The 22,596-nt window shown below is 45.2% G+C and overlaps 1 protein-coding gene across 1 annotated transcript; it reads right to left on the reverse strand.

Moving 5' to 3' along the window:
• Positions 1-777: 777 nt before the first annotated feature.
• Positions 778-3,732, reverse strand: LOC136493285 (serine carboxypeptidase-like 34). The gene is made up of 10 exons (XM_066489352.1): positions 3,447-3,732; positions 3,253-3,360; positions 3,057-3,152; positions 2,879-2,971; positions 2,687-2,775; positions 2,258-2,539; positions 1,980-2,116; positions 1,772-1,867; positions 1,545-1,650; positions 778-1,020 (listed from the first exon to the last, which is right to left on the reverse strand). Exons 1-10 carry the CDS (start codon positions 3,730-3,732, stop codon positions 871-873), a joined length of 1,443 nt encoding a protein of 480 aa, XP_066345449.1. The 3' UTR covers positions 778-870.
• Positions 3,733-22,596: the final 18,864 nt, after the last annotated feature.

A 22,596-nucleotide genomic window follows, 5' to 3' on the forward strand; every position in this document is an offset into this window, starting at 1 on the left:
AAAGGGTGGGGGGCTACATCGACGATTTCAAAGAGGTAAACGGCGAGGGATGGCGTTGCCATCGATTACATAGCTAGGGGCGTGCACGGCTTTCGCCTAATTTCCCCAAACCCATGAATTGTATCCCACCATCTCAAGATGGTGAGAATTCGTTCATAGGGACGCCCATGAACTCCCCCAATAGGGATGGCTCTACGAAGTGCATACAAGATACGGAGAATTTGTTCTGGGATGAAAAAACACAGAAGATGATTTTTATTTAAATGACTCTTCAAACAAATCGGTTGTACTGTAACCTGAAAGGTGAGGTGATGTGATGTGAGGATCATTCCTGCCGGCTGCCGGCCGCGGCCAGCCTTATGTAAATTCTTAGTGACAAAATCAGGGATGATGGATGTGTTCCAACGACCTGAGGGGAAAATGTTAATAAAACTAAGAACCACCGTCACTTTCCTTCAATGCAGTCAATTGAAGCATGCTTTCTCTGTCCACAAATATAAACATTTCTAGCATTTAAAATTTTTCTATAAATGTAAACATTAATATCCTAATTATTTTCCTTGTTTGCAGCAACGTAATGTTGGTGTTTAGAAAATTCATTAGTGCCTTCTATTTCTGGGATCTCCACAGGTATTGATTGCATCTATATAATTTGAACGCTTGACTGAGGATGGTCATTTTTCCTTCATCGTTAATCTGTCATAAAAATTTCAAAAATTACTTATATATGTTGAAGGGTACTACCATCCCAGCCACAGCACTGTTCCATTACAACTTTCAAGAACACAGGTACAACAGTCTAACTGTACGTCACGATGCTCGTACACGGATCACTCGTGTTTCTTTATTCAGGAGCGTGTTACACATTTTCTAGAAGGGCTTGGAGGGCAGGTTCGTGTTGGCCAGGAAGTGCTTGAACAGCTCAAGCGCTTGCTCCGGCTGCGTGGACGGAACCATGTGCCCGGCTCCTCTCACGGTGACAAATGTCAGGCCATCGTACACCACAGTCCAGCCGCCAACCTACAAAAACACAGGGACACAACCATGTACCAGTAAATGTAACGATTTGTCATATGTGTGATAATAGCGTGGGATCAGTTTAGCTAGTAGACTCCATTTTGTCACTTTCAGGTTGTGAAGCCCATATGCATGTTTTGATGTTTTACTCCTATTATTTAAGGAGGCCGCTGAGCCGCGACTCCTTGGTCCGGCCGACACTGCCGCCGCCAGGGCCCCCCCTGGCCGGCCTGCCTCCCTCCCTCCGGCCAGACACTTCTATACCCGCTAGAGTTGGGAAGGAGAGGGGGAGAGACCGATGAGGCGCGGCGCGAGCTCGTCGTCTCCGACACCGGAGAGGCGCAGGTGCGGGTGGGTGCGGATGTGGGCCAGGGGAGAAGACGAGCGCGAGGCGGGAGACGGGTCGCGTGCTCCCCACGCGTGCGGCCCGTCGCTTAATAGAGTTTGCGATTATTTAACTATTATATAAGAGACCAAGCTGGAATGGAAGGTAATTGGACTTGTTCAGCAGCTCTGCGCTTTACTACCTGCTTGCGATGGAACCACGGCGACCAGTCCTCTTTGATGGGCAAGCCAAGCTTCTTCAGCGTATACCGGGTTGACGTGGTAGGGATTCTTGCGTCTGTGTCGCCGCTGCTCGTCACGAAGGAAGGAACATGAGAAAACCACAGCGAATGCGGATCATAGCTTCCTATGACATGTTCTTGACAAGTGCGGCACATCTTGTTCTTGAGCAGATGAAGGGAAATTTTACCTGAAAATCCATATCCGGAGCCCTGCCTCCACCAGCTTCTTGACTACTGGAACGACTGTCAAGTCAGAATCTTTCCATGCGTTGCTGATCGAATTGCTACAAGAAAAAAAAAAGATATATTTATTTCAGCGATCTTTAACAGCTTTGTTGCCACCATAATCATTCATTCTCTGAATCCAGGCAAAGACAGACAGGGCAGTAAAATCACCGGCAAAGCGAATAGGGATAAGGCACGCCAGTGACATTTGCGTGCAGCGCCTTCTGCACGTCCTTGCGGTTGAAATATTCAGTCGCGTACGTCTGCGTGCACGGGTCGTACCCCATCGGCACCTTGAGAAGATCGAGCTGAGAATTCGCGCAGCAGAGCACGAAAGGAAGACATGGATCAATACTGAAACACGCGATGCAGTGCAGTGCAGATATGAGATGGAAAAAGACTGCAACTCATCATGCTCAGCTCATACTGAAGTAATTCAGGGTGCTTACACGGCCGCTGCTGGTACCCCCGATTTGCGCCGAGATCGAGTAGTTGAAATCCGGGTACCCGAGCTCGCACCGATCGGTGTACAGGCTGTAGATGTCGATGATCTTGTAGAGCGCGGTGTACTGGTCGATGTCCGCGTTGCACTCCGGAGACAGGTCGACCAGGCTGAAGTCGCAGTTCTTCTGGACGTCGCTGTAGAATTTGTCGGAGATGATGGCGTGATGCCACAACGAGTCGAAGATCCCCACCAGATCAGTGTCCCCGTCCATGTACGCGTTTCCAATCTGGTATGGGAAAGAAGAATTCAGGCAGATGAATGATTGCGCTCAGTATCCTACGTAGGAATATTTCTGAAGAGAAGTTCAGTGACTACTGAACAGTACTGCAGCGTATACTAGTGGCTGGCTCAGAAGACACTGCGTAGTGCATACCAAGATGCCTTTGAAGTTGATGTAATTTTCTTTGGAGGCCTTCTTGTTCTCCTCCAGAATGACGTTTGCAAGCTGGGGAACGTAATGTCCTATATATAGCAAGTAGAAAGGGAAGTGTAAACATATGTCTACCAGCAAATAGATAGATGCCGTTCAAATTTAATCTGGACTGATGAGTAACAGTTACTGCACCGGCGTAGCTCTCTCCAGCGATGTAGAACTCCTTGGCTTTGTGCTGGGGGAACCTCTGGAACCACCTGACGAGGAAAGTGTATGAACCGTGTGCTGCAGCAAGTGCAGACAGCCATCGTTATTGATCATGTTTGTTACAGTAATTTCTTTTGTTTTTACAGTGAGCGGACATATATACCTGTGGAATTGTCTCCCGGCGGATCCTCTTCAAAGGACGTGTTTGTGTACGAAAATCCAACGCCTGCTGGAGAGTCCAGGAACAGCAGATTGGCAGCTGAAACACCACCGGACATGCAGTTTAGTTTACAAATGCTTCCGTTGTCACGGTTAACGGCAAAACTGTGACAAGTTAGTTCTGCCGGTGTTTCACTTGCCTTGATTCCAAGCATACGGGTTGAGCTCAAGCTCAGGAACATATTTCTTCACCAGGAATGGCCCAAGTTCTTGTGACTGTCCAAACCCAATGGAAGAACAGCCAGGCCCTGAATAATTACGAATTTTTACAGTCCTTTGTTAAAAAAAATGAAGAATCAGATGCTAGTACAGATGCAATCAGTTAGTCAGTAACCTCCGTTCAGCCACAGGACCAGTGGCTTCTCCTCAGGCTTAGCCGTGGCCTCGAAGAACCAATAGAACAGTGCCTTGCCTAGGTACTCATCGGTCGTGACGTACCCAGCGTACTGCTTGGATGCAGACGAGTAGCTCGGCTGCCCGGGCAGCGACAGGACACGGTCGAGCTCTTGCACGGCTACCGTGGCTCCATCGAGGCTGCCGGCGTCAGGCCGTGCTGCCACTGCCAGTGTGAGAGAGAGAGTGCTGAGGAGCAGCAGGCAGGATAAGGTGTAAACCTTCATTGTTCAAGGTTTCCTTTCCATGCATTTGCAATAATCTTAGGCACTTGGGTTCAGTATTTATACTAGTGCGTACTGATGCTTCATGTAGGGAGCCGGGGTAGGGACAAGTAGATCATCTTTGGCCGGCTTGAACTTTTCTTTGATCGCTTTGTTCCTGTAGATTGCGTGCCTAGAGCCCTAGACTCATAACATGTCTTTTTCTTTTCTCGAACACAGACTCAACATGTCTCTTGATGTAAAAGTTCTAGTTTCTCAATCGGTGTTACAAAGGCCCTAGATCCACTCGTAGCTATTAGCTGTGTTAGCTGAGAGAAACCAGTTAATAGCTAATTATTAGGTTAGTAGTAGGTAAGACATTAGCTAGTTTATTATTTGATAGGATCCATTTTCTTCTCTAACAATGGTGGTGTTCGCTGGTCTGACTGGTTCAGCCAGCCGGCTGGAGCCACTCACGAGCTACTGTTCACCAAACCAGCCAAACAGTATTTTTCTCTCACAACAAACCAGTCGAAACAGTGTTTTTCAGCCAAGTTTCAGACCAGCGAACGGGGCCAATATTTGTTCGGCAATACTCTTATCGATGGCTTTTCGAGAGAAAAAGCTGAGGATCCAAAAACAGATCCTCAGCTAACTTTTAGCAGCTAATTATTAGTTTTAGAGACCAGGTACTAAGACGCGGACGGAGAGGGGGGGGGGGGGGGGGGGGGGGGGGTTTGAGCAGTCAAACTATGCTTCTTGACCGTTAGAGGTACATATCCTTGCGCCAAGATCAACTGAATCATTTTTTGTACCAATGCTATGTACAGAAATCCTAACCGTTAGTTATATATATTTGGTTAAAAAACTTTGATATATACATCAAGGTGACATCAATCTGAACTTTTCAGCCAAGTCCGTTATCCGTTATAATCAGATGATTGTATCTGTCTGGGTAAAAAAACAGAGGATCTGCAATAGCAAATAGTTTATCCAGTGTCACCGCGTTGAGAGTGAAGCACTTCAGCTGTTGTGCGAGTATCTATCATGATTTATGACAGAGGCAACAAGCAAGAAGTTCTGTCAATAATTATCATCATTTCTAGTATTTTAGGACATAAAGGGAAAGATTATGGTTCCCGAGGTCAGAAATAGAAGGCAACTTAATTTTTGAACACCAACATCACGTTGATGCAACATGCAAATAATAAAACTAATTATTAGTAATTATGAGGGGAGAGAGGGTAGATAATGCTAGAGATGCTTATATCCGCGGATAAATTTTAAATGCCAGAAATGTTGTTTGTGGATGGAGGGAGTAACTTGAACTGCGATAAAATATTATTTACACTTTAAATGGCAAGTCTTTTTAGCTTTGTTCTAAGTTAAATGGTTCTAGTTTTAAGCAAGTTTATAGGAGACAATGAATAACAAATTACAGCATCAAACAAGTTCTAAGTCAACAATTATTTAATATTATAGATGTTAATAGATTTTTCTATAAATTTGGTCAAAAAAATTCTTCATAGAACACAAGAGTTGCATGTCATTTCATTTAAGAAGAAAAAAAATAATATATAGAATGATCAAGAGGCCTCTCAAAACCCAATCCCTTACATTACATTAGCACATATTACAAAATTGGAACAAAAGGCCCGATAAGAAGAGGGTAGATTTTCCATATGTATGTGTGGTCGTCAGACTTATCCTGGATATAGGAAGGGCGTCAAGATTCACGTGGTAGGAGAGCTCGGACAGGTGTGGGCGCAGCCGGGGGCGGCGGAGGCCGGCAACCCCTGGGCCGTGGCATGGGGCAACACCGGAACGGTGGCGAACGAGATGGCCAGAGTCAGGCGCGGCGAATGCCGGGCCGAAGCCAGGGGCGGCGAGGGCTGGGGCCAGCGATCGGGACCGTGGCATGGGACGAGGCCGGCGGTGGCTAAGAACTACTTATACACTTAATAAGTATCAAAAAAGTATCGGGGAGGCATTATCCCTCAGGGGATCATCATCTGAAAAAGACATCTTTTATGCAATACAAAACTCGGTCCCCGAATACTAACAAAACAAGACAACATAACAAGGTAAGAGTAAGAGACGCAGCACAAGCATCCAACTCAGCTGATCGAAGGGATCACAAGTGATACGTGGACAACGAGTTGCCAATTTCCTATTCTGCTTCATACATGATTCGATTTGTAGTTTGCTTATGCAAATGCCGAGCTTCTGCAGCACAAGAATCATTCAAAGTTTGAGATGGAATCAAACTAGCTAGGAACCCACAATTTTGAGTGCTGAAACTACACATGTGCACATGAAAACAGAGGGACGCAACCAGATAATAAGAGCACACTTCTGTGGTCATTGGCCAATCGATCGTGCATCTCTTGCAATAGTTATATTTTTTCGAGAACATGCTAGATACGTATATTATTAAGAGATGCGGAAGTGATCTAATAAACCATACAAGAATGGATTATAGAAACGGAATGAAGAAAAAAGAAGCAACGCAACCTAGGGGGCAACTAGAGAGGAAGAGCTACGTAGAAGCGGAAAACTGAGAGACAGGTAAATACGTACTGTATGATGCAGGGTTTAGGTACAAAGATCATCAAAAACTTGCTCTTAACGAAATACGTACCTCGTGGTACGGTCGCGAAAAAAGATCATAAAAAAGAAACGAAGAATTAAACGAACACTCATTGTTATCAAAGAAAAAGCAGCAGCTAGTTTTTTTTACTGGATCCTTTCCGGTGCTACTCGTGGAGCTAAAAAAAAAGGTTGCTCCACTCGTGAAACTGAGTTGTACCATAAACCTTGTGCCCAGGTGCCTGTTAGATTAATTCGGGCTAGGCCTATTATTTATTCTAATTAATTAAATAAACTTCAAAGGCTCATAATTATTGTTAAGTGGAAAAGTGATTAGTATCATATGGGAAATTCACTAAAAATGTTCTTAACTTAAATAGTGAGTCTTAGGACTCTCACATAGACAAGTTGAGAGGGAGAACCGGGAGGCCACACGCGTGCGCCGCCGCCGCCGAGCCGAGCCGCGCCGCCCACCCGCGCGCGACGGGCCGAGGCCGTGGCCTGGCTGTTCGTCTGCATCTCCGACTGGAGTTCCCTGCGCGCACAGGGAGCTTCGGTAGCAGGCCTCCGAAACTTCCCCCGTCAAGCGTACCTGCACGGGTAGGCGGGGAATCAAGTTTTTGGGGAGCGCCGGCTTCCCGGTGCGACTGCTGCCCCGTCTGCAGTTTCCTGTTCGGGGGCTTCTGCTTCCTGACTGGAGAGTCTCGTTCTACTGCTCCGACACCGCACCTGCAGGAGCTTCCCGTGCCACTGCTCCGACACCGCACCTGTAGGAGTCTCCCGACGCGACCTCCTCTGCAACATGGTGGACACGAGGAGGACTGGTGGCCGCACCAATACCAACGACGGAGAAGATGGTGGCCCACTGTCCGCGGGTACCGGCAGTCCCACCCTAGGGTATAAATCTAATCCCACTGTGCGCTATTGTTCATATGCTATCCCACCCTAGGGTATAAATCTAATCCCACTGTGCGCTATTGTTCATATGCTATTCTGTTAGCATTTTTAGCGTACTTGGTTGCTGCACTGTTAAATACTATCTGCAGTAGTAGTGGTGTTACAGTATGGTTAGTGGTACTGTTACTATTGTTTAAGTCATTTTTATGGATTAATATAAGTCGTAAATTGACCAAATGTTCAACAATCCAAAAACTTGATAGGTCTTTTTCGACTGCTAGTTTTGCTGCGTCACTAAAACCACCACCATTGAAAGATGATGGATCCAACTATAAAGTGTGGCGTGTCCGTTCCAAGCTATGGTTCACTAGTATGCGTTGTGAGCACGTGATCAAGAGAAAGCGCATTGAACCTCCTTTCTCTCACGAGGAGGAGATTAAGTTCAATGAGGCAGATAACTTGTTCAAGGGGGCTCTCATCAGCATATTAGCTGAAAGCATGGTGCAAGTGTACATGGATATGGACACTGGCAAGGACATGTGGGATGCACTTGAGGCCAAGTTCGGTGTTGCCGATGCTAGCACTGAGCTGTACATCATGGAGAAGTTCTATGACTACAAGATTGTCGATGACCGATCTGTAGTAGAGCAGGCTCATGAGATACAGATGCTGGCAAAGGAACTCCAGAACAATGAGTGTGAGTTGCCTGACAAGTTTGTGGCCGGCGGTATCATCGCTAAGCTGCCACCTACTTGGTCGAGCTTTGCCACTACTCTAAAGCACAGGAGGCAAGTGTTCAGTGTGACTGATCTCATTGCTACTCTTGGTGTGGAGGAGAATGCTAGGGCAAAGGACACTCATGGCAAGAAAGCGCATGAGGAAGGTTCTAGCGCCAATCTGGTGCAAAAGAAGAACTTTCATGCCGCACAGAGGAAGAAGAAAAACAAGCCCGCAGTCAAGCCTAAAGCTGCAACTTTTAAGAAGAAGGGCAAGGAAAAAGAAAAGGGCCTTTGCTTTGTCTGTGGTGCATCTAACCATTGGGCAAAAGAGTGCCCTGACCGCAAGGACAAGCAGAAGAAGTCCGCAAACATGGTTGTTAGCGAATCTGGAGGATCTGGGTACGGTAATCATCTACCTACAGTTTTTTCAGTTTGTCTCTCGCCTGAGTGGTGGGTTGACACGGGTGCTAACATTCATGTTTGTTCTGATGTTTCTTTGTTTTCTTCTTATCAGGAACAAAGAGGTTGCTCCTTGCTGATAGGAAACGGTACGCATGCTGCTGTACTTGGTGTTGGTACGATCAATCTGAAGTTTACTTCGGGAAAGATTGTGCAGCTAAAGAACGTGCAGCATGTCCCCTCCATCAAGAAGAATCTCGTTAGTGGATCTCTATTGTGTAGAGATGGCTTTAGACTTGTATTTGAGTCCAATAAATGTGTTGTATCCAAGTATGGAACCTTTGTTGGAAAAGGCTATGAAAGCGGAGGCTTGTTCCGCTTCTCTTTGATGGATTCTTGTGATAAAATTGTGAACCATGTGAGAAATGATGATGAGTCTAATGTTTGGCATTCCCGACTCTGTCACATCAATGTTGGTTGTATGACGCGCTTAGCTAGTTTAAAATTAATCCCTAAAATCGATCTGGTCAAAGGGTCTAAGTGCCATGCTTGTGTTCAAGCGAAGCAACCTCGCAAGCCTCACAAGGCTGTGAAAGAGGCGAGAAATTTGGCACCGCTAGATCTCATTCATTCTGATCTGTGCGAGATGAATGGTGTATTGACCAAAGGAGGAAAGAAATATTTTATGACTCTTATTGATGATAGCACTAGATTTTGCTATGTGTACTTGCTAAAAACAAAGGATGAAGCAATGCATTATTTTAAAATCTATAAAGCTGAAGTAGAGAACCAATTGGAAAGAAAAATCAAACGGTTGAGGTCTGATCGTGGGGGAGAATACTTTTCACATGAGTTTGATTCATTCTGCGAGGAACATGGAATTATTCATGAGAGGACGCCTCCATACTCCCCCCAATCCAATGGGATTGCCGAACGAAAGAATCGCACTCTAACTGATTTGGTTAACGCCATGTTAGACACTGCGGGACTTTCCAACGAATGGTGGGGTGAGGCTATATTGACGGCATGTCATGTCCTAAATAGAGTTCCTACAAAGAATAAAGAAGTAACACCATTCGAGGAATGGGAAAAGAAAAGGTTGACTCTCTCATACCTACGCACTTGGGGATGCTTGGCCAAGGTGAATGTGCCAATCGTCAAAAAGCGCAAACTTGGATAAAAAAACTGTAGATTGTGTGTTCCTCGGTTACGCTTTACACAGCGTCGGCTATAGATTCCTAGTTGTAAGCTCTGGAGTACCTGACATGCGTGTTGGTGCAGTGATTGAGTCCAGAGATGCTACATTCTTTGAGAATGAATTTCCTATGAGAGGAAATGAACCTAGCACATCTAGTCAAAAACCTGTTGATTCCCCCGTGGCGCCAACAGAACATCTTGAACAAACATGTGTTGAGAATCCTGAGGATAATAGTGGAGCTACTCGAAAGAGTAAGAGACAGAGGACTGTAAAGTCTTTTGGTGATGATTTCACTATATACCTCGTGGATGACACTCCAAGCACCATTGTTGAGGCATATTCCTCTCCCGACGCTGACTACTGGAAGGAAGCAGTGCGAAGTGAGATGGATTCAATTATGACCAATGGAACTTGGGAGATTGTTGATCGTCCTTATGGGTGCAAGCCTGTAGGATGTAAATGGGTGTTTAAGAAAAAAACTCAGGCCTGATGGTATGATTGAAAAGTACAAGGCAAGGCTTGTGGCTAAGGGTTATACCCAGAAAGAAGGCGAGGACTTCTTTGATACTTATTCACCAGTGGCCCGATTGACCACAATCCAAGTACTGCTTGCCCTGGCTGCGTCTCATGGTCTTTTCGTTCATCAGATGGATGTTAAGACGGCTTTCCTAAATGGAGAGCTAGATGAGGAGATCTACATGGATCAGCCCAATGGTTTCGTAGTAGAAGGTCAAGAAGGAAAGGTGTGTAAATTATTGAAGTCTTTGTATGGCCTAAAACAAGCACCTAAGCAATGGCATGAAAAGTTTGATAAAACTATGACATCTGCTGGTTTTGTTGCGAATGAAGCCGACAAATGTGTGTACTACCGCTATGGTGGGGGAGAAGGAGTAATCCTGTGCTTGTATGTGGATGACATACTAATCTTTGGGACAAGCCTCAATGTGATTGAGGAAGTCAAGGACTTTCTGTCAAAGAGCTTTGACATGAAGGATTTGGGAGTGGCTGATGTGATACTAAACATCAAACTACTAAGGGGAGAAAATGGTGGGGTAACACTTGTACAAACTCACTATGTGGAAAAGGTACTGAGTCACTTTGGTTATAGTGACTGCAAGCCTGTGTCCACTCCCTATGATCCAAGCGTGATCCTGAGAAAGAACCGAAGAATAATGAGGGATCAGTTGAGATACTCCCAAATCATCGACTCGCTAATGTACTTGGCTAGTGCAACGAGGCCTGACATCTCATTTGCTGTGAGCAAATTAAGCCGGTTTGTTTCAAATCCGGGAGATGATCACTGGCGTGCTCTTGAAAGAGTATTGCGCTATCTAAAGGGAACGTCGAGCTTTGGCATTCACTATACTGGGTACCCGAAGGTACTCGAGGGCTATTGTGATGCAAATTGGATATCTGATGCTGATGAGTTAAAAGCCACAAGTGGATATACATTCACACTTGGAGGTGGCGCTATTTCCTGGAAGTCTTACAAGCAGACCATCTTAACGAGGTCAACAATGGAAGCAGAACTTGCAGCACTTGATACCGCTACTGTTGAGGCTGAATGGCTCCATGAGCTCCTTATGGATTTGCTGGTGGTTGAAAAACCTGTGCCCGCAATTTCTATGAACTGTGATAACCAAACATTAATTATCAAGATAAACAGTTCAAAGTACAACATGAAGACCACTAGGCATGTAAAGCGGCGGTTAAAATCTGTCAGAAAATTGAGAAACTCCAGAGTAATAGCATTGGACTATGTCCATATGTCTAAAAATCTGGCAGATCAATTTACTAAGGGACTATCGCGTATTGTGATAGATAGTGCATCGAGTGAGATGGGACTGAGACCCACATGAAGTTCTATCGTGGTGGCAACCTGTCCTATGTGATCGGAGATCCCATGAATTAGGATGGTGAAACAAGCTATGGGTAGACTGAGGGAAGATACCCCTTTTAATAATGGTCAATCTCTTGAGTAATGCACTTCTCTTCCAATCTGTATGGCAGGTTGGTAAATACCTCAATGTGATCCAAGTGGCTTAATGAGAAGCAAAGATGTCGGCCTATAGGGCATCTTAAAGGAACACACCTATGTGAGTTCGATTGCTAGTCGCAATCTATGAGATTTGGGTGATCTCTAGATACTCATGAATAGGCCAGGAGTATGACTTATATGCTCCAACTAGAGGGGATGCTACAGGCAGCCTAGTATCAGTAAAGGAATCGAGTGAGCCTCACTTTGCACAAAACTGTCAATTCAAGGCATAGTCCATTGGTCAGTTGTAAATGAGTGTAAACTCCTTTTCTAGATGGATGTTCAACTTAACAGTCTCCATCGAAACACTGGTATATCAAACAAGCTCAGAACTGAAGACATTAACTGTGGACTTCTGAAGTTTGGTGGGGATTGTTAGATTAATTCGGGCTAGGCCCATTATTTATTCTAATTAATCAAATAAACTTCAAAGGCCCACAATTATTGTTAAGTGGAAAAGTGATTAGTACCATATGGGAAATTCACTAAAAAGGTTCTCAACTTAAATAGTGAGTCTTAGGACTCTCACATAGACAAGTTGAGAGGGAGAACCGGGAGGCCACACGCGCGCGCCGCCGCCGCCGCCGAGCCGAGCCGCGTCGCCCGCGCGCGACGGGCCGGGCCGAGGCCGAGGCCGTGGCCGTGGCCGTGGCCGTGGCCTGGTTTGGTTTTGTCGCTTGGCCCAACCGAAACCCTAGCCGCCGCAGCCAACTCCCAACGCCCAACCACCCTGTCCAGGTTCATTCCCCCGACAGGGCCTAACGGATAGATGGGGAACTATGCGGCTATAAGGGGGGGGGGGGGCGCCCCTGTCCGGCAGTGCGAGACCCGACTCTTCCTCTTCCTCCTCTCCGCAACATCTGAGCGTTGAGCTGTTCGTCTGCATCTTCGACCGGAGTTCCCTGCGCGCACAGGGAGCTTCGGTAGCAGGCCTCCGGAACTTCCCCCGTCAAGCGTACCTGCACGGGTAGGCGGGGAATCAAGTTTTTGGGGAGCGCCGGCTTCCCGGTGCGACTGCTGCCCCGTCTGCAGTTTCCTGTTCGGGGGCTTCTGCTTCCTGACGGGAGAGTCTCGTTCTACTGCTCCGACACCGCACCTGCAGGAGCTTCCCGTGCCACTGCTCCGACACCGCACCTGCAGGAGTCTCCCGGCGCGACCTCCTCTGCAACATGGTGGACACGAGGAGGACTGGTGGCCGCACCAACACCAACGACGGAGAAGATGGTGGCTCACTGTCCGCGGGTACCGGCAGTCCCACCCTAGGGTATAAATCTAATCTCACTGTGCGCTATTGTTCATATGCTATTCTGTTAGCGTTTTTAGCGTACTTGGTTGCTGCACTGTTAAATACTATCTGCAGTAGTGGTGGTGTTACAGTATGGTTAGTGGTATTGTTACTATTGTTTAAGTCATTTTTATGGATTAATATAAGTCGTAAATTGACCATATGTTCAACAGTGCCATCGCCCAGACCCTGATACTAAATATTGGCTCGGTCGGGTGGGCCGGATGGGTGAGCACCTCAGCTCGAGCTCCTGGCGTTCGGCCTCGAGATCAGCCTGCCTCGCCTTGAGGCGCTCCGCCTTCTCTTGGAGATAGGTGGCCCTGAGGCTAGGAGTCGGCTCCGACGGTGCGACATTGGTGCCGTCGTTGTCGACTGGATCCCCCTCGATGTGGAAACACTCGCACTCTGGGTAGTAGCTTTCGACCTCGTCGAAGTCATCCTCCAAGTCAGCCCCTGAGAGTAGCTCGGGGAAAGTATGCATCGAGGCGACGTCGGTCCCAGCAGCGTCCGCAAGGACAACGCTTGCACTCCTCCGCTCACCAGCTGCGTCAGCTTTTACTAGAGGATGGCCGCAGCATTCCGGATCCCGCGGGGGAGATCTAGGAAGGTGCACCAAAAATGGAGAGTCGGCGGTAGCTCCTCTCCGGTGATGATTTGATGGTGGACGTTGGCTAGAGTGTAGAACATCCGGCGCCGGTCCTCACGATGGGGTTTGAGCCCAAACCGAGGTTGGATCTGTCGAGAGAGGACCTACAAGACGGTGCACAAGAGGTTACTCGGAGGAGAGGACACCGGGAGCACAATGCCCTCCGACTACACCCCCATCAGAGGGATGGAGCTCGCCGCTATAGTCAACGACGTAGTGCAGGCCCCAAAGCTAAGATCCTGGCCAGGGGATGAAGGAGCTTGCCGGTGGAGAGAATCTCGTCGGAGAAGTGCACGCCGTGTTCAAAGACGACGTCTTGGGCTCTAACAGCGATGATGGCGGCCAGAGGCACCGAAGATCTACAATCACACATGATGCTGCACTACCTGGTGCGCCAATTGTGGGTTTGGAACCATGGCTAGTGATTAGCAATTTGATCGATGGGTCGATGTGTGGGACTCCGGTGGTTAAGAACTCAAGACACAGAGGATTTTTTCTGGTTTGGACATCTAAGCCCTACGTCCAGCTAACTTTTAGCAGTTAATTATTAGTTATAGGGGTCCAAACAAGCACTAAGACACAAGAAAAGTGTTGTGAAAAGAAGTGAAACTATACTTCTTTATCATTTTCTTTTTCTAAAATACGCTGCAGAGCTACATAGCCTTGCGCTAAGAAGAATTCCTGACCATTCCCGAGTACAGAAGATCAACTGAACCATTTTTTGTACCAATGCTATTGCTATGTACAGGGTTATATATTTGGTTAAATAAATTGATGTATACATCAATCTGAACGTTTCAGCCAAGTCCGATATAATCAGATGCTTGTATCTGGCTGGGTAAAAAAAAAAAGAAGAGGATCTGCAATAGCAAATAGTTTATCCGGTGTCACCGCGTTGAAAGTGACAAGCACTTCAGCTGTTGTGTTGGCTGTGTGTGTTTACAGAGGCCGGAACGTTTCCTTATTCAGAAAAAGAAAACATCAGCTCTGTTGTGCATCTATTATGATTTATGATAGAGGCAACAAGCAAGAAGTTCCGTCAATAATTATCAGCATTTCTAGTATTTTTAATAGGACATATTAAGGAATGGAAAGATTATGGTTCCAGAGGTCAGAAATAGGAGGCAACTTAATTTTTGAACACCAACATCACGTTTTTTTTGGGAACAACACCAACATCACGTTGATGCAACATGCAAATAATAAAACTAATTATTAGTAATTATGAAGGGGAGAGAGAGTAGACTATGCTAGAGTTGCTTATATATGTGGATAAATTAATTTTGAATGCTAGAAATATTGTTTGTGGACGGAGGGAGTAACTTGAACTGTAATAAAATATTATTTACATTTTAAATTGTAAATCTTTTGAGCTTTATTCTAAGTCAAATGGTTTTAGTTTTGAGCAAGTTTATAGAAAAATACAGTAAAAAATACAACATCAAACAAGATTCACTAGATATATCATGAAATATTTTTTAGTAGTGCAATTATTTAATATTATAGATGTTAATATATTTTTCTATAAACTTGGTCAAAAAATTTCTCATACAACACAAGAGTTGCGTGTCATTTCATTTAAAAATAAAAAAATAATATACGGAGAGATAAAAGAGGCCTCTCCAAGACCCAACCTTACACTACATTAGCACATATTACAAAATTGAAACGGAATATGACCTCGACCAGAAAAATATCTACGTACTCTGTACGTAGGACAAAACGTCCATAAGAGCAACCAAAAAGGAGTTCGTTAAGTGTTGAGGCTCCAGCAAAGCATCAAAGGTTGATTGAGGTAGCACAGCAAACAAGCGCAAATTAGTAAAATGCGCGGTACCGACGCATCGTATCGTACGTGTCAGTGTTGCCTGAAGCCATTATATTGCATTGCATGCATTCATGCATTTGCGTTGCTGGTCATGCATGATCACCACGCACAGTGCCAGTGACAGAGTGGCCTTTACTGTAAGCAGGGGCGGAGGGCTCGGTAGGGCAAGGTATGGCGCTCGCCATACCTTGACTTTGCCGTGGATCTCTACCCTGAATTGCCCAGCCTTGTGCCGTGAGCCATGGATGCGGCGAGTTCGAGTCTGTAGGAGGAACGGAGGGAGGAAGACGACGACGACTCATGACTCACCAAACGAACCGTTACTTTCATTTCAGATCTGGGCCTTGTGGGTATGGCAGTAGGCCTATCCGCACCCGCGCTTTGCCAGCTCAGCTGGCGGCTGCTATAGTTACCGTAGACAGTAGTGGCCGTCTGCCCTTCTCCTCTTCCCAACGTTAATTAAAGAAGTAATCCAAAAGTAAAGTGAAATGGTGAATACTAGTATTAATTTGGTTAGTTAATTTTTGGAGCATAGTGAAATTTTTGGAGCATAGTGAAATGGTGAATATTAGTATTAGTTAAAGAAGCCATCCAAAAGCAAAGAGAAACTATTCGTATATGTACGTTGCAATTAGCAAAGATTGATATTAAGATCATTTGATATTTGTGCTCTTATACCAATTGTGCTCTTAAACCAATGTAATTTTTAATTTTACTTTTCTTTCTTCGAATTCATTATCGACTTGGGCATACCTTAAATTATTTCCGTCCTCCGCCACTGACTGTAAGACGACCGCAGGAGCTAGGACGTACGATAGATATGATGGATCCGAGCAAAGCTAGACGCTAGCTGCACGCCTGAGCTTCACCATTCCATTCTCAGCTAAATTAACTCACACGTCACGTACACCTCTAGTGGAATCACCTCTGCTGGAGCTGAAGCTGAATGCTGAAAGCGATCCATCGACCGCTCAGATCAACTCGATCAGAAGCCTGTCACTACGTAGAAAAATCTTTCTGGGGCGGTTGGTAACGCTTTGCAGGGGTGACGGTTGGTAACGCTTTGTACGGGCGGTTTTGTAAGCCGTTCTCATAAAAAGGTGGCTACAAATTAGTGATTTGTAGAAGTGGTTTCCAGACCATTCCTACAAATTGATTTGTAGGGACGATTGGATATTGAACCACCCCTGCACATCAATTTCCAGAAATCACGAAAAAATGGGCAAAAAATAGCAAATTTTTTTAATCCGAGGAGGTCCCCACCGGTAGCCACACACAGTTAACTCCTCTATCACTGCACCTCACGATCACTTCTGTCTACATTCCATTTTGGTTCCCCCACATATTATACAAAACTGAGCATAAATTGATTATTTGAGGCCCTAAACTAATTCAAATGAAAAAGTTGTCAAATACAAAGTTTTATAACTTTTCGAGATCTACAACTTTCATTTTGGTAGTTTCTCCATCCGAGGTCACTTATAAAATTTGAATTTCAAATTTAAAAAATTCGAATGTAGTTTTCCATGACAAGATGATTTCAAATGAGAAAGTTATCAACTACAAAGTGTCATAACTTTTCAAGATCTATAACTTTCATTTTTACTGTTTGTCCATCCGATGTCGTTTAAAAAATTCAAATTTCAAATGTTTGGAAATTCAAACGTAGTTTTCCTTGACAAGATGATTTCAAATCAAAAAGTTGTCAACTATAAAGTTTCATAACTTTTCGAGATCTACAACTTTCATTTTGGTTGTTTCTCCATCCGAGATCGTTTACAAAATTTAAATTTTAGTGCTTAATTTTTAATACTCGGCATCTATTTGTAGAGGCACTTCAATATTGAGTCGCCCCTACAAATCCGATTTGTAGGGGCAGCTGGATATAGAGCCGCCCCTACAAATTGGGCCATTTGTAGGGGTGGCTGATAACACCGGTCTCCCCTACAAATCCATTTGTAAGGGTGGCTCATTTGGCAACTATTTATAGAGGCGGCTCAATATAGAGCCGCCCCTACAAAGAAAGGAAGGCGTTGCTATAAATCATTTTTGTAGTAGTGTGTGTGTGCCATGGCCGGCCACGCCACACCTCTGTATCCATCGTCCGTCTATCTCCCATGCATGCATGAACCTAGGGATGAAAACGGTACGGATATTTTCCGACCGTATTCGAAACCGAATCCATTTAGAGGGGTTGAGATCTGTCCGTATCTGAATTCGGATATCCAACATCCGATACCGTATCCATATCTGAATACTCAAATCGCATATTTATGATATCGATATCCAATCGTATCCTATCCGGCATAGTTGACACTATCCATATTCGAATCCGAATCCAGACAGAAATATAAAAACAAATGTAATATCGGTGATATCCGTCCGTATCCGATCCGTTTTCATCCCTACATGGACCCCACCATCCAGACGTAGTCCATCATTCAATGGTAACAATATTTTGTACACATATTTGCTTTTAGGCATAAGTTTAGGAGCACTACTACAAAAATCATTTCTAGGAGCGACTGGTAAGTCTTTGTAGGGGCGGTTTGGCCAGCCGCCCCTATCAAACCGTCTCTATAAATCATGCATTTGTAGCGGCGGTTCCCAGGCCGCCCCTACAAATCGATTTGTAGGGGCAGCTGTAGTACCAACCGCCCCTACAAATACCTGTTTGTAGGGGCGGTTCAATCTAAAACCGCCCCTACAGTACGTTTTTCCACAAAAAAATTCAAAATCGCGTTGCCGAACGTCCCGCAACCAACGTTCCGAACCGCGTTTGCGTTGCCGAACGCCCCACGACCAACATTCTAAACTGCGTTCGCGTTGCCGAACCCCCCACGACCAGCGTTCGCGTTGCCGATCGCCCCGCGACCAACGTTCCGAACCACGTTTGCGTTGCCAAACATCCCGCGACCGCGACTACAAGCACAAGAGTATTATATAAACTACAATTAAAAGTCCAATTCACAAGAATATATACAATCCATCATTAAATATACAAATTCCATACACATTGTTATCAACGTCCTAGAGCTAGCCTTTCAGTCTTACGAAGGTGTTGGTACTGAGGATTTGTACCTAAGTCAGACTCTCGGTCATGGTAGGCGCCTCTGACGTGTACAATCTGGTCCAATATGAAGTTGCAAAGGTTGCCGACGAGCTCTAAGAGTTAGTCATCCTTGTATGGGTCTCTTTTCATTCCTTTCTCTTCTCTCCACTATAAGAGAACAAGTTTTGGTTTAGTATTTCATATCATGTACGAAGTTTTTATACTACGGGTGAAGAGGTTCAAACTTACCCTTAAGGGGTGTCTCCTGTAGGCACCGGTGTTACTCATCATAGAACATATATAGTATCCACAATGTACACTCCCAGGCTTCTGCTTGGGGCACTGTGTGTTTTGCATATGAAAATGTTAAGTAATGCTTTTGACAGCCATGTATCGGAGTACTGAAGAAGTAAGTTACACTTACCGCACATAGTGTTTTTATAGCCAGCTTTTTCTTCCTTGCTGGATCATGCCTTCCGTGATGATTAGTGACATAAAACCTAAATGCCCTGTTTGAATTATTTTAGCAAATACAACTTGTAAGAATCCAAAAATGAACATTACAAGTACGTATACAAACATATAAGCTAAAGAGGATTGTCGATATGTATACGTCTTGAGAATCGATATGAAGTCTTTGTATGTCACCAGGTCCCTATCTATTGAATCAAAGACCCATGCCATGCTCCTCCCAACATCAACAGCTATACAAATCTAGTGGTTGCTGCATGGATTTAATCATAGAACTAGATAAGCTCTTTTGCATCGAATAAAATATATTGAACAAAGCTTTAAGTATAGAGTTGAACTTACTCGAAGTTGTATGGTAGCCATATAGTAGAGTATTGTTGGAGATTTTTGAAAGCCAGGGCAATGTATGCCGCAACCTTAAGGGACTCTTCCCTTAGTTTCGCTGTACGGATGCGCTCTTTCTCCTGAAGAGTCTTTGCAGCAGCTAGCTCTTTGGCATCCAGTGTCCACCATTTAGGGTAATTAAATTTTTTTGGGCTATAGCTTGAGGGTCTAGATACCCGGCTTTCACACTTGGCATTTGTTTGACAATGTGCACTTGCATTCTACAAATAATGGCATGGGTTAGTTACAACAAAATTCAAAGATTACATTCATATCATATCGGGAGGACAAGGACTTACAGGCACCATGTGCGAATTAGATTCATCTCCATTTCTCCCAGGTGAAAGCATGTGTGCATGTCATTGAAGTCAAAGACAATTTTCCTGGCTAGGCTTCCAAATGTGCTGGTGGGGAAGCATGCTTGTATGAGATCTATGCTCATTGGGAGAACACACAAGTACCAATCATGGAACCTTCTCATTCCAAGTGGTAGGCGCTGGATGTCCCAGTTTGGTAGGAAGGGCTTGCCTCTTTCATATGTTTTTGGGCAATCCTTTGACCATTTGATGGCATCAACATTTGGATACTGTTTTGCAATTTGGTGGAGTTTGCTAGTGACGGCCTCCTCAGAACCCCGTGATGGGACTTTTTTAACTTGGTTCTCAGGCTCAAACTGGTCATGGGAAAACCACTTGGACACCAACGAGACATCTTTGATCGGAACATAAACTGGCTTTATGGTGATTGGATGCTTCTTTCAAAGTTCCCATTCAGGCACGTCCTCATCTTCTTGTGCATCACCTACTTCAGGAGGCACTCGTTGTTCATGTATCGGCTATGCTTGTTGAGAAGACTGTGGTATCTCATGATGCACTTGCTCGGTATGAGCTGGAGAAGGTTATGGCATCTCATCAGGCACATGCTCGCTAGGAGGTGGGGAAGAATGTGGCATCTCAGGAATGTGGTGGTCACGAGACGGTGAAAATATCTCCCCGACCTCAACAACTCGCTCCAAATTTGGGAGAGGGAGAGGCGGCGAAGAAGCAATCAATATAATGTCCTATTTGTGCCAGAGGATGAACTGCCCCATAACATCTCCGAGTAACACCAGCCCCTCGGGAGTTGCGTAGTCTATCCTCCACTGCATAAACCCGGGCTTCACTGTATGCACCTCGACCCTAGTGTAGTCCGGTGGTATCTTATTATTGTGGTGTAAGCCACCGAGAGGATGTGCCACACCCGTTGCCACCTCCATCATAGTGTTTTGCCGGCCGCTGAGAAACACCAAGGTGCAACTAGTTGGTTCTCGTATGCGATCGACGGGGGTTATGGCTGTAGTGGAACCTTGGCTGCTAGGAACTTTTGGAGGACTGTCAACTAATGCAGTTCTCCCGGTGGCATGACTAATATCCGTGGCTCCGTAGACAATCCTTGCTCCTCCAACGCCTTCACAACTAGAGCCTTCACTTGGAGCTCAAGACTAGTCTCCTCGTCTGTGCCATGTTTCTTGTACATGTGCCTGTCCTCTTCGAATCCTTGCTTCCATGTCGTCCTTTTCCCTAGCCCCCTGGTGCGGCTTGTGTGCTCCTTGTTTCCCAAGCCAAGGCTAAGCTCGTCCCTCTCTCTGGAAGGATTGAATGAGCCCTTCTCCTTGTCTTCAGCATATTTCAGTATCCTTGATATTGCCTCTTGGGTCTCTGGCTTATCAAACTTAAGATTACCGCCGGATGATTCTGTACTCCTCGCATATATCCAATTCCTTGAGCGTACCTTCAAATTCATCACATCGATATTCCTAGCAGCTGCGGCCTCTTCGTCCATCTTCCTAAACTACTCTTCCTTGGCATAGTAGCCACCGGGGCCTAGATGATGGTGGTGTTTGTTCCTCTTCGCCAACTCAGTGTTATGGGCACTGAGCTCCAATACCTCTGGTGAAGTCTTTTGAGCCACGAGCTCCTCCCATTGACTAGGAGTTATTTTGCCGAACTCGTTGAAGGGAGTTAACCCTTTTTGGATATACTTCGTGTTGAGCTCTGACCTCCAACGTCGGAATGACTCTTCCATCATCCTGAAAGCATTTTTTTACCAGTTTGTGCTTACCCTCTAGAAATCTAAAATTGAGCTTCAGCTGCCTATCCCATAGTGCATTCTTTTTGTTCTTTGGTACCTCTTTGCAGTTAGAGATTGTTGGGTTCAATTTATCTCTTACTAGGGCTCCGGTCGCATTACGAAATCGTCCTCTTAATTCCTTCGGCTCAAGGATCTCCCCTGCTGGCCCGACCTCCGTTATCACATAGCATGCCTTATCTGGATATAGATTTCCTTTTCTATCCCCTTGTTTCCTCTTAGGCTTGGTAGTTGTGGTTGTGTCTTGCGGTTGTGAAGCAGAGGCATCGTGATCCGTCTCTGTGGCTGTTGCCTCTGCTCTCCTTTCCTCTACTCCATCTTGTCCAGCGAGATGTCGCGGACATCGACGTCATCTTTTCCAAGTTTCAGGAGGGACCTATATATACGACATGTCAAAGTGTTAGCAGAGGTAACATAACCAAAGCTTTAGCAAAATTGACAAGCTAAGGCTTTTTCCCTACCTCCTCGTTCGGATCAAAATCATTGTCCAAATCTTCCTCCGTTGACCTCCTTCTGGCTTTACATGGGAAAGGATCCTCAGGACTTACATATCCCTCTTCTGAGTCCTCATCATCATCATCCTCTTCTTCTTCGCCTTCAGCAGCCTCTTCTGCTATTCCTTCTGCTCCCCCTTCCTCCTCGTCACACAGCTCCTGAGTAGGTATCACTTCTAGATCCTTTTCTACCTTGTTATCAAACTACTCCTGAGTAAGCTGGTCCTCTAGTGTTTGCTCCTCATAGGTTGGCTGCTCATCATGCTCGGGGCATCGGGCTGCACTGTCTGGTGTCCGCGATATTATTTCGCGCTTTGTTCTAATAGATGCAAGAAAGTGTGCTTTAAGTACGTGCGAAGGTATAAGAAATAAAAAAGGTCTATAAACCAAAGTAGTCCTATAAAACAACAATATATAAAAAAATGAGAAGTAGCAGTAGTAGAGGCCTCAGAAACATGTCAATCATCATCTGATTTTGAACTTGGAGCGTCAAGGCATCATAACAGAGAAGAGAGGAGAAGGTAATGTAGGGGCGGCTGCTAATGATGTCAAGTTCCTCACAAGTTCTTGATCATCAGCTCATATTCCATATAATGTATGGACTTAGACAATTTCATCATCGGCAAAACAAAAGAGAGGAGAGGGGAGATTTGGCAAAAAAAGCAACAACTGCTTAACAAACATAGAGAGGAAAAGGTGTAAAAACAAGCAGCTGCTGCTTCCCAAACATAGAGGATAGGAAAATTAGCCAAAAAATAGTT

The sequence above is a fragment of the Miscanthus floridulus genome, chromosome 1 (assembly GCF_019320115.1).
Source record: "Miscanthus floridulus cultivar M001 chromosome 1, ASM1932011v1, whole genome shotgun sequence".
Taxonomy (NCBI): domain Eukaryota; kingdom Viridiplantae; phylum Streptophyta; class Magnoliopsida; order Poales; family Poaceae; genus Miscanthus; species Miscanthus floridulus.